We start from the raw sequence: 12,060 nt of genomic DNA, 5'->3' as shown, positions 1-12,060 counted from the left end.
GGCAGGGAGGGCGATATGTCGCTGCACTAGCGACTAACTACAATAGATATAAACAAAAGAACAAAGGAAAAAAAAGGATAATAAGTTCAATTCAAAAACAGAGATAATGACAAGATAATAACTACTTCCATGGCTTACCTTCACATTATCCAGAATCACCAGGGGTCCATTCACACCAGAAACAGTAGAGTAAGCTGGAATTAACAAGCACAAAGAGGAAAAGTAAATCATAAATCGTCACATGAAATTCACATGGAGAATCAAGTCAAGTACAAACTCTAAAATCAGTTCGGTTTATGAAGCACATTTCTTAAACAGAAGTTATCCAAAGTGCTGAGTACAAGTTGAGTGAAGTAAAACTTGGAGGTTAACAAATACAATAAAAATGCATACAAAAAAAGAAAAGGAAAAGAAAAAATGAATGTCTATGACAACATTTCCCAGTGAAAGCCATCCATCTACATTGGGGCAAGAAGTCTTCCTTAAGAACAGCCAATAAATCACAAACTGACCTTTTGCATTGAGGAGATCTAAATAGCTTTCATGCACTTCTGCACTCAAATGTCAAGGCCAGACTAATGTCAAGAAATAATATGAGATGCACTTTGCACACGCAGTGTACAATTGAAAAGTCTCTAAACCCTTGTAACAATAGGCTACAGAATGAAGGGTCATCATCATTACTGATGACTACTATACGCAATTATACCCTATATGCTGAACTGGGGATCGCGGTGCCCCCCATGGAGTCATGGACTAGATTCGCCCTTTTTCCCACCAAATCTCTTCACCAAAATTAGTAGATCTACAACGTCCCAACGCATGACAGACTCACAACATCACAAGCTATTTTTTCTGAATGTTTGCCCCAGAATAGGGACGCTACTGTTGATGTGGTTAATCCATCATTTCCAGCCAACAAAAGACACTTTGCTAACTCCCCAAAAGGAGCAATTCCCCACAGGTGGGGCATGAGGATATTGCAAGTGGGCCCACAAATAAATAGTAAGACTTTATTGATGACATAATAATATAAAAAAATATATGTTTCTTCTTCTTTAAAACCTTGAGAAATTAGTTCATTCATTGTGACAGAGATAAATAGGAACTTTTTATATACGTATAATACTATGTTGGCTCTAATGATCCAAGCCGGATCACAATGACTGATTGATCATTAAAATAAACATGCTCTGACAATGCACACGAACCACCCATCTGACCACTTAACACTGCAGCGTGTTAAGTGGTCAGATGGGTGGGCCGCAAATGTTTGAGATTTTCAAGTGGGCCCTGATCAAGAAAAACGGTTGGGAAACACGACTTTAAAGCGCAAATAAAGTTATTAACATTACAGTGTAAATTTACAATTCTATTTTGACTTTATTTATTTAATCCATTTGCCTCTCTTTCCCGGTTGTAATGGGTAATTATCGGTACTGCTATATTAAACAAAAGCGCATTTAAAAGTTTTGTCCTGCAGCTGCAAGAAGCCCAAATGCATGACTGCTCACATGTAGCCATGTGCCACTGGGGGAGTCTATAGTCCAGAAGCACACCAGGTTTCTCAAAGCCCTTTCCTAACCTACAGGGACAGATTCACTGGCTGACTGGTACAGCAGCCTGGGTGGGCTGCTTGGACCCTCATTGCACAGTCTTTATCCTAATTTAAATGCACCCGGATACAAACACTACATCAATGACAAAGTTATGTCTAATTAGAAAATCATCCAGGACTCTTGGCAAGAGTTACTGATCCACGGACGCCCCTTGCTTCAGCACATGAACAAGATATGGGTACTGTAATTTTAATGTATAATATGGAACATGACAACAAAGTTAATCACCCATATTGCATAAAAAAAAAACAGTGGATTTCTAATGTGATGGAGAGGCAGGTACAGCAGGGGAATCCGTGCGTTCATGAGAATGTGTGGTTATTTGTCTGTTACAGGCTTAAGGTGGGACAAACACGAGTGTGGTCCTAAAAATTCTCTCTATGGGGCAAACATTAATTCTGCTGGCACTGGAGACAATTTTGGTTTGAGTCTGCAAAGAAAGACTAGGTTACTCCCATCTGTCGCCGTCTGAACATCTGCAGCGTTGGGGATGAGAGGGGAGGACGGGGCGGTTGAATCAGGGTTTGTATAACTGGGGTGTGGGGGTCGTCATTGTTACCGCTGGGTCTTCTATCATGGCCTGGTGTTTCGTTTTGTGTGCGAACCGTCAATCTCTGGGCCGATATCAAAGGCACGAGGAAATTAGAGCAGACTGGTTCTAACACAAAGCACTAAAGCCTGGTGGGGTGCATCCACTATGCCACTAATTAGGCAGAGGCCAACAAAATAACCTGTCAATGCGCTATGTGGCACTGGAGCCATTTCCCACACACACCTGCATTTCACCCCCTATTAGGCAGACAGGCTGCAAGACACAAAAAGGAGGAAGAACTCGTGGAGGGAGAAAAGCACCGAAATGGACAGTATGTGAGAAATGTAGAGTTTAACTGCTTAAGTAGTCTATTACCTATTTATAAAAAACACTTTTAACTTATTTCAAAAATAGCCTATCTACAAGCTTAGAACACACTTTAGCGTCGTGAGCTTGTAGGTCGGCTATTTTAAAAGAAGATTCTAAATTTATATTTTAATAATGACATAACCAAAATAGGGATGACAGGCATAAAGTGGAGGGATTTACAAGGGATAAACAAAATGTGGGCACCACAAAATCAGGACATTTTCCTTCTCTTCATAAACCACATTATAACTTCACGACTACAGGACCATTTTCTATTTTGTCATATGGCAACCTTTATGTTTGGTTATTTGTATTGTCCACTGCTTTATGTTAAATTGTTTTGTGTTGAGCTGTCAAAAAAAATCCTTGCATGCAATTAAGTATTTTCCCTTTTTTAATGTTAACATCTGGTGAAGTATTTCCTGCCAGAATAATTTTAAGAAACGTAATTATGCAGAGGGAGAGAAGAAACACCAATTACTTCTTCTGACCTCTTTTCCCTCCCTTAAGCCAATGAGAACTACAATGTAGGTTAATGAGTCATATACTGTAACACTGTTTGTTTTAGTGCAGCACTAATCCCCAATACTGGGATAGACCATAAACTATAAACAGGTTTACTGAAACAATATCTTCAGAGGGGATGGAAATCCTCACTCTATTTTACAAAGAGAAATGAGCAAGTGAATGTGTCCTTGAGCAAGGCACTTAAGGCTCAGCTGCTTCTAGTGTCTGAAAGTGCAAGCATGTGTGTTCATGTTTACATTACCCTCTCTTTGTCACAGGCTGACAGCCCACAGCTAGAAATAAGATGGGTATTCGACCTAGCAGCTTAAAGAACTAACATGTTTAAGTTCAATGTAAACATTTTAAATGAAATAAAGAAATGTATAAACAAAGTATAAATCATTGATTAAATGTTCGACATTCAAACTTGTAAAAGGTTTGCTTATGTTGGTAATGTTTGCCAATGAGAAAACCAACTTATATTTGGACTTATGATGGCAACTGGTACATTTTCCAGTCACCAATTAATCTCTTATAAATGTGGCTTCATTCACAAAATATTCTATGTTGCAAACGTGAACCTTAACATGCACTCTTACCCTTGTCTAAATTACAATTTGGTTGAAGTACCAAAATGGTTATTGAACATTAAGTAACCCACTGTCATTCTCCATTTTGTGTGTGTCATTCTCACAGACACACACATGTAAAGGGTACTTTGAGTACTTGGAAAAGCGCTACATCAATTCCAGGTATTATTATTTTAAAATCAGGCTTTGAAACTCTAAATAAATAATACTGGATTAAGTGTGACATTTTCAGCTTATGTTTTTTTTTAAAGATTTATTTTTGGGCTTTTAATGCCAGTAGGCTGACAGGAAATAGGGAGAGAGATGGGGAGTGACACGGAGCAAAGGCCGTCGGGATAGGGACTCGAACCCGGGACGCTCCGTGAGGCTACATTGAGCCTAGGTGCCCGGAACGCTATGGGTTTTTTCAGCTTTCACCGTGAGACACCACTTATTATTCATGTACTCTTCTGAAAATTCAATCCAACTTTCAAGACATGATCTTTTGGTGTTCAGCTCTTGCGCCCCAAAGACAGCCTGCAGAATGTGCACTGCGTGGTCATGTTCACAAATGGACTTAATAGCTACACTTACCCTACAAATTGCCCATATGTCTCAAAACAGATTCATATGGCTGGTTACCAAAGAATTATAATGATGATTCAGGGAAAATTGCAGCTGTATAATTATACAGCAACCTTTTAGAAATCACAAAAGTCCATTGCACATCTCATAATAGGAGATGCTGGTAACTGCGATGGCGAGACATAATTACCAGAAATTCAAAGTGACCTTATCATCCTATTTATTGTGGGTAGTTAAGATGTATTGCAATCACCTGGATTCACATATATTAAAACACTGTTTTGAGAAAACAGACTTAAGAAAATAAAAACATGGCCCTCCGACATAAAAATTTATTGAACTCACATGGCCAACACACAAACAGCAAACCATACTAGCAATTTAGTCCACTGACTACGACTCACTGTATACATCATAGTCAACATATACTGACAACCATTTTCCAAAGCATATTGTATGTGCTTAGTTTGATTTCTGAGGAAGCCATTACATCGATTTCAGTATGGTATTGACAGACAACTTACAGGGACTTGAAACTTGCTTGTAGGCTTAATAACCGACAGACAAAATGTCATTGAGCAGTTTGTAAATCCATCTATAATTCAGTTTTAAATGCCTTTTACAGTATAAATTGAATTGAAAGGTCTAGCTAGCCAAAAATACTCCCTGGTGAAAAGATGTATAAGTTAAATTTAAACATCCATGGCTTATTAACCACAAAATGATGTTTAGCCAACACCGACTCAATTATTTCAGGTAAGTTCAGTTACATTTGAATAACTATGGAGAGCAAAAAGTAAAAAAAAAAACACCTGCACACTGTCTTCACTTGCTCAATAAAGGGCTTTATTCTGGCAAGCCTTGCTAGGCAATGACTATGGAAATAAAATGCAAAAAACAACCCAAAAAAAAAGGAAAACATGGTCTACGTTTACGAATGATATATGATCAAACCTGTGAATGCATAGATAGACAATGACACATTGACAGCATGGTATGTACATTTATTGTAATGCCATGAGGATGCATTGTTGGCATAATGGCCCCAGTGGGAATCAAGCCTCTAAACCTATGCAATGTTTTTACCATCCTCAAACCATTGAGCTACAGCTACACAGGACCTCATCATTCACATCATGAAAAATAGTACAGTTCAGAGTGCTAGTACCCTCTTCCGTTCTACAATGATTTTCTCTCTTTTTTTAAGGAGTTTGCTCGCTCATTTCACAAGATAACGATTACTCAATGGGCTATACATTCATATGGTTTGAAGTAGCAACATTTCCCATTAGGTTTGAAAAACTTTCTCCACCCCTCTTTTGCTACTTCAGCTCAAGTGCAGCGATCCCCTGGCTTGGCATGCAACAGCAGTGTGGGTCACCCTGTGGCCTGTTCAGCTGCCAGAGCCCTTTGTGTACAGAGATGTTAATTGGTCCTAATCCGCCACTAGAAGCTGTTTTGGTAGCCTGACCTCGCACCCTGAAGGACACCTTGGTGTGAAATACTAAAGGCCCATTCAAGTGCCAGAGAAAAGAGGCACAGAGCATTCCAACACAATTCAATTTCCCAGCTAAAAGAGAGAGGGGGGGGGCATAAGGGAGGGGATGGAGATAGGATGGCTAGAGATGGGGATGCATCATCATTCTGACAGTGAATGAGTGGTACAAAGCAGTATTAACTAGGATGTGCAGGCTCACAGGCACATGTCTTAGGCCATGCTACTTGGAGCTTCTCACAGACACTCACAGATGGGAATGCTAATTGCCTTGAACCTAAACTAGGAACCACCCTCCCAAAAACATGAAAACACTTGAGTCAACAAATCAATTTGGAAAAATTTACACATCCTATGGGACGTGTAAGTAATTTGGTTCCTGATACTACAGCCTCTGTCACAGTGCATACAACAGGATGTGCTACAAAGACATTTCAGTAATGGTGATTTAGTTTGTGTCTCACTTCATTTAAATCCAAAGCAAAACCATTTGGCATGGCAAGATAACTGGGTTGTGTGGATGTGGCAGAGGCTGTATCTGTTCAATCGTTAATTTCATTTTGCTTTACACGAGTAGTCAAGGTTTATTAAGTGAGTGTATTTAAAATCTTAACAAGATATTACACTTGACATGAAATTAAAAACATAACCAACATGTACCTCCCCAATGCCCACGCAAAACAATATTTAAGCAAAATTATGGTGTGTTGGATGTTGACAACTGTGGATGTTTGCAAGGGATCAAACATTATTAATCACTACTGGGCAGTGGATTTGGTAGCTGCCAGTCATTTTCAAGCAAAGCAAGGTAGATACTGTATTTGCAAGACAAAGTCAGACCATACATTTTTTTTGTTTAAAAACATTTCTTTAAATGTTTCTTGATAAAAACTCTACGTATCTATGGATTTTTCTGTATGCACTTCTGCAGAATACGGCTATCAACTTCAACCTACACAAATGTCCTGGCATGAATTACAAATCCTTCAATACATGCTTGTTAATGTTTACATCCATGGCCTTGCTGCCCCTTGGGAGGAATGGCAGCATGTTTATTGAGTTAATTATATTAACTGACCAATTCTAAACAGATTGCCTGCATCTAGCAGCACACATTTTAAACAACTCAAAAAGGATTGCTCTGGACAAGTTGCATATGCCTGTTTGCCACAAAGAAGAGACCTCTACTTAATAATAACTCAAATAATAATAACTCAATAATGGATGAATGAAAATGTATTATAAGATACAGGGTTAATGAATGCCATCACCTGAAAGACATTTTGTTTTTTCGACACAAAAGGCAGCAGTCGGCCAACAGGGCTCTATAAGGTTCAGAGAAATAAAGTCAACATTGTGTGTGCTCTACAAGGTTATCAACCATTATGTTGTTACAAATTCAAGCTATTTGGGGCATCTACCTACTTTTTTGTTGTGAATACATACAATCTGTGCCGAATGCCGACAGTATCTGGCAGCGACTGTACTCTATAAAGACAGATTACCTGAGGGGTGAAAAAGTGGAAAGGGCCATATACACAAGACTGTTGCCAAGCCAGGGTGCACTGCACTCCTTTCATTTCCTCCTACCAACAAATCCTTGTGTCGACAAGCCACCTTGTCCCCCCCCCCCCTTCATGATGATGACAGCCTCAGAATGTGTATGCCTCTAACCCTGCAGGTACACAGAAGCCATATGTAAAGAGGATTCCCCACCTCAATGCATTGATTGGGAGAGCAAGCATATAATCATGCGGACTGGGAGCAAATTGGTGAGCAGAGTTGTCTACGGGACATTTTACTGGGCTATAGCATTGGTATGACCCAGCCCATACAAGAATTTAAAACAGTAACCATGGATAGAGCACATTTTGTCACACATGGTCATCTGTATGCCAAACCATACCGTATACAATGCCTCTCTTAAAATCAGAAACGTCTTAACTGGAACATTTCCTTAATGTCAGAAGCAAAAACTGAAACAGACAACAACCTGCGTAGTAATAGGTTATATTTCAAAGTCTGTGTGCATGTGACTTCAGCATCAGCACTGCTACGCAAAGATAAACACCCCTTTTCCACCCGAGGAAAAGATCTTTAGGAGGGGAAAAAAGTGATGCAGCTTTAGCAGAAGTTAAGAAAGACTGGGTTTTTCTTAGTTTCTAAAAGACTCATTCTTACTTCTCTATATGACCAACCATGTATTCAAATGGATTTTTTTGCACCGTTCACTTGGATAGGTTTGTCCTCTTGCAACATCAGGAACGGTGTCACATGTTTAGTCCAAATTTTCATATTCTTTCATTAAAAGAATGGCACACGCCCACTTCTTTCACTGACAAGCTAGCTGCTTAGACTTAATTAGAATGCAGATTATAGAACCGTTACAAAAATAACAGATTTTATAGAAATGACTTTGATGCTGACAGATGAGACATTTGTTTATTGTGACTAGACTACATCATTGCCATTAATTAGTTCCTCACAAAGAAGCATACTGCCTTGTCTTTTCATACCACCAAATGACTGAATAAGCCACTAAAACAATGGCAGAAAGACATTTTGTGGGTTAATAGCCTTTGTCGCATGTGACATCAGAGACAAAGGCCTCTTATAAGAAAAGACTTGCTCTTGTGATAAACCTCTTTATTGTTTATTTTCCCTTTTCCGTCTCAAAGTCTTCAGGAACCCTGTAAAGTCACAAAAGCAAAGCAAAACCAACACCACCTTGCTCTTCTAGATTATTTTCAAAGCCTTTTCTGTCCTAGAAGAAATTAAGGTAATGGATTGCTTTCAAAATAATGGGTCAATGACGGTCAATGTAATTAACAAAGTAATTTAAAAGAAAAAAGTAACAGCCGAGTTCCTACGGTAAAATGCCACTGACACAGAGCTGTTCATCTCAACTTGATATTATCCATACTCAACAAACATAAAGGTTTAGAAATGATCAATAATACAGTTTCAAATGGCTGAGATTAAGTGGAGGGAGGACATCAAGCATTAGGTGTATATAAAAGGTCTCCACTGTTTGCCAACAGCTGCTTGAGATTATCATTTGGGTTCAAACTGCTACCTCAACATCATCAGAATGTGCCTCAGCCTCACCTTGCTGCTAGGGCACTATGTTTGATGAGGGTGAAAATAGGAGGCAGAAATTAGTAGGAAGAGGTCCCCCCCTCTGCCAGAATGAGGGTTCTAACAGGCAGCATCTTCAATCCTTAGCTTTCTGATAGCCTCAGCTCCATTAAGTCATTTCATTCCCTTTCCCATCTTGCTAAGAGGCTTTTAGTGCATGCTTGAATTTCTGATACTCTCACAAGGAAAAACATCACCTGGCTATCTTCGTGGCCTGGGAAGTGTTCAAAAGGCATAATGAGGGAGATGTGAACTAGGCGGAATGTCTGTCAGATCAGAGGGCCAAGAAAAAGCACAGGGGGAAAAAAAGAAAATAGTGCAGAGATGAACACCGTGATGTTCCAGGATGGCAAACGAAAGGTATGAGTGGAAGTTAGTTACAGGGCCAGAAAGGCTTAAAATAATTTCTTAATTTATACACATAAGGTATAAGGTATATTGATTAACTGCTGTTGGCCAGTGCTTAATCAAGACTTCATTGCAAATATGCAATGCTGCGAGATTCTTTTAAATATACAAATTGAAGGTTTCATTCAGCTTCTGGACTAATGAAATAAATGTCATGCTTATTTTTCGTTTGGGATGGGCTGAAAGCTGACAATGTACCCATTTTCACATCATTGTGAAAATACACCAGTAAAATTGCAGATAGTTGAAGACTCCACTGATCATTTCTTTGATCAATTAGCACTTTTAGGGTTACACGTGTGTCTATATTTCATAGGTGATCTGAGTAATTATCTTAAGTTGTGATAACTTGTGAATGTAGATCACAGTGAGATTTTAAAGATGGATGTTTAACTTTGGTAAAAAAAAATATATTATGCTTTAATTCAGACGAGAGAGTTTAGACTCTATAGAGAGACAGGAAACCAAGTGCAGAGAGAGAGAGGAGAGACCATAGACATATAAAGGTAGACGCCTCCTCCGGCTCTGAGGCGTCTGTATCTCGGGCGCGCACCAGCTTCCGCCCTCAGTCGTGTGCGTCACAGAAGGGGACGTTCGGTAGGCCAATCAGAGGCCTACTGCACGCCCCCTTCTGTGACGCACGCGACTGAGGGCGGAAGCAATATAAGGGTATTGCGATACAGGTTGCTCCAATGAACTGCAGAGGCCAATGAGGCATCTAGGTTTCTATATCTATGGGAGAGACATGATGATAAAAGACGGTGTCGGGGTCAGATACGAACTCGGGTCCTCACGCTCACTGTATAGTCTGTGCACTAGCTGAGCCACCAGGCACCGCAACAGGGAGATTTTAAAAAGGGGTATTAGTCATCAATATCATTTCTGCATTCATTCCTACTTGGTCTTGCGTTGTTTTAGTTTACAATTATCAAAGATTGAATAAGATAAATTAGACACTTTAATGATCCTTTCAGCGATTTTATAACAAGGCGATTTTAAAATCAAAGTTGGGTTGATACATGTCAGGCCAGACAGACATGGATCTGTTTATGTCTGTAATCTCATGCTATCGTTACATGTTAGGGACTAGGAGGAAAATGTCCATTCTTGCCAACATTAACATTGCTTCTTCAACTCAAAGTTGAAGGTCAAATTGGGGGAAAATGCACACCAATGAAAAATAAATACAGACCCAACATTGTAGTAGCACTTACACTTTGTTTTTTATCAGATACCCAGGTCTATGAACTTATCAGTGTGCCAAAAATGTCATTACACAGCTGTATAAAAAAATACAAAGTTTGTTGTATTCACTTATTGGGGTTTCCTTTTCTTGCAATAACATGCTAATCAAACCTATAATGTGTACCTATACAGGAACTCATTCATTCAGACTTTAACAGTCATTCCTAATTAGAGACACTGCAGAATTTTTCCACACATAATTCAACCATGCACCACTACCTAAGGGTTACCGTTTCATAGAGGTGAAAATATAAGTTCATCCATTTATAACGAACATTTCTGAGTGACTCATTGTTTAAACTAAAGTAAGTGCACTGTGAATCATGACATGAGCAACTTGCTCAGCAAAGCCACCATATTTAGTCCTCTATTAGAAGACAAGAGAAACATCCTTCTCTACAACAGACAGCAGTGCATGCACAATCATGCTGCAGGGTGCGCTTCTCACGTGACCACGTCACATGATGGATAATCACGCACACACCCCCCACCCCCATCTGTCACGACACACCGTACGCATCATAACAACCTGTGAAATCAACCATAAATACAAAAATAGTAACCACGCCACATAATATCCTAACATATAGCTTAATAACAGATACATTGTTAATGATATAGCTCTAAACTCGCACAACCCAAGACAATAACATACAATTCCGTGTGGAATTCATTCATGTCAGTCAGCTGATTTTCACTCAGGACTGGCTCGTGACGTCTGTCTGCTTTAAAGCCACCGTTAGTTGCAGATGTTCTGCAGAATCTGCACATTATGATTCTAACCCGTGACAATCACATAAGCTTACTTGTATTTACATACCGTAGGGCACATCACGAAAAAGCCAACAAAGCAATATCGTTATTTGTAGTTAAATGCGACGCTGCTCGACCAGACACAGTTAGCATTACTTAGCTTAGTTGTGCTAGCTGGCTTGCTAGCTGGCTATACGCACGTAAGATGTGCAAAAAGCAATTAAAATGAGCCAGTAAAATGAATATGACAGAATGTTGCTTCAAGGCAACTGTAGTGATTTGACACAGCTGTGCATTTTGCAGCGTCACAGTTGACTAGCATAGCCATTTAGCAGCTATAACCGTTAGCAAGCTACTTCCATCCACAGCCAATGTAACTAGACTAGCATGTTAGCTACTCTAGCTAACATACAAGACAGACATTAACGTACTCAGCCTGGGTTGAGAGATGTAGTTTCTGGACACAGCCTGGGTGTGTGTCCTCGCTGCTGCTATGCTGCCGTTGATGTCCATTGCTCTGTTTGCCACCAGTGTTGCCATTAAGGTCGAAGGGAATGGAACGAGAAGCACCTTGAACTACAGACAGACGCCAAGCTCAATATAATTAGGTGACTGGAGAGGGCCGGAGGACTGGTCATATGATACAATTAGTGTTGCCAGGTTTTGTGAGAGAAACAAGCAACCAGGTCTATGAAAACAAGCCACATGACTCATGGAACTCAGGTTTAAAGTGCTCATGTGACCTGGCATCGGCTTATAGTGATGCAACGCATTGTGAACTTGTAGATCTGCTATTTTCAAAGAAAATATTGGGGGGAAAATGACAAAATGTGGAATATT

General features: G+C 39.7%; 1 protein-coding gene across 1 annotated transcript in view; it reads right to left on the bottom strand.

Moving 5' to 3' along the window:
* The window catches only part of atp6v1ba (ATPase, H+ transporting, lysosomal, V1 subunit B, member a), a 32,293-nt gene extending 20,452 nt beyond the window's left edge, over window positions 1-11,841 (bottom strand). The window contains exons 1-2 of the mRNA XM_084076591.1: window positions 11,652-11,841; window positions 139-194 (exon numbers count right to left, since the gene is read on the bottom strand). Coding sequence (XP_083932717.1) covers window positions 139-194; window positions 11,652-11,760 — 165 coding nt within the window. The 5' untranslated portion in view covers window positions 11,761-11,841. The remainder of the gene's footprint in view (window positions 1-138; window positions 195-11,651) is intronic.
* Between the last annotated feature and the right edge of the window lie 219 nt (window positions 11,842-12,060).

This window comes from Gymnoscopelus microlampas (genome assembly GCF_963454915.1).
Source record: "Gymnoscopelus microlampas genome assembly, chromosome: 13".
NCBI classification, from domain to species: Eukaryota; Metazoa; Chordata; class Actinopteri; order Myctophiformes; family Myctophidae; genus Gymnoscopelus; species Gymnoscopelus microlampas.
Note: the sequence above shows the minus strand (reverse complement) of the source record. Positions and strands in the feature narration are given on the sequence as shown.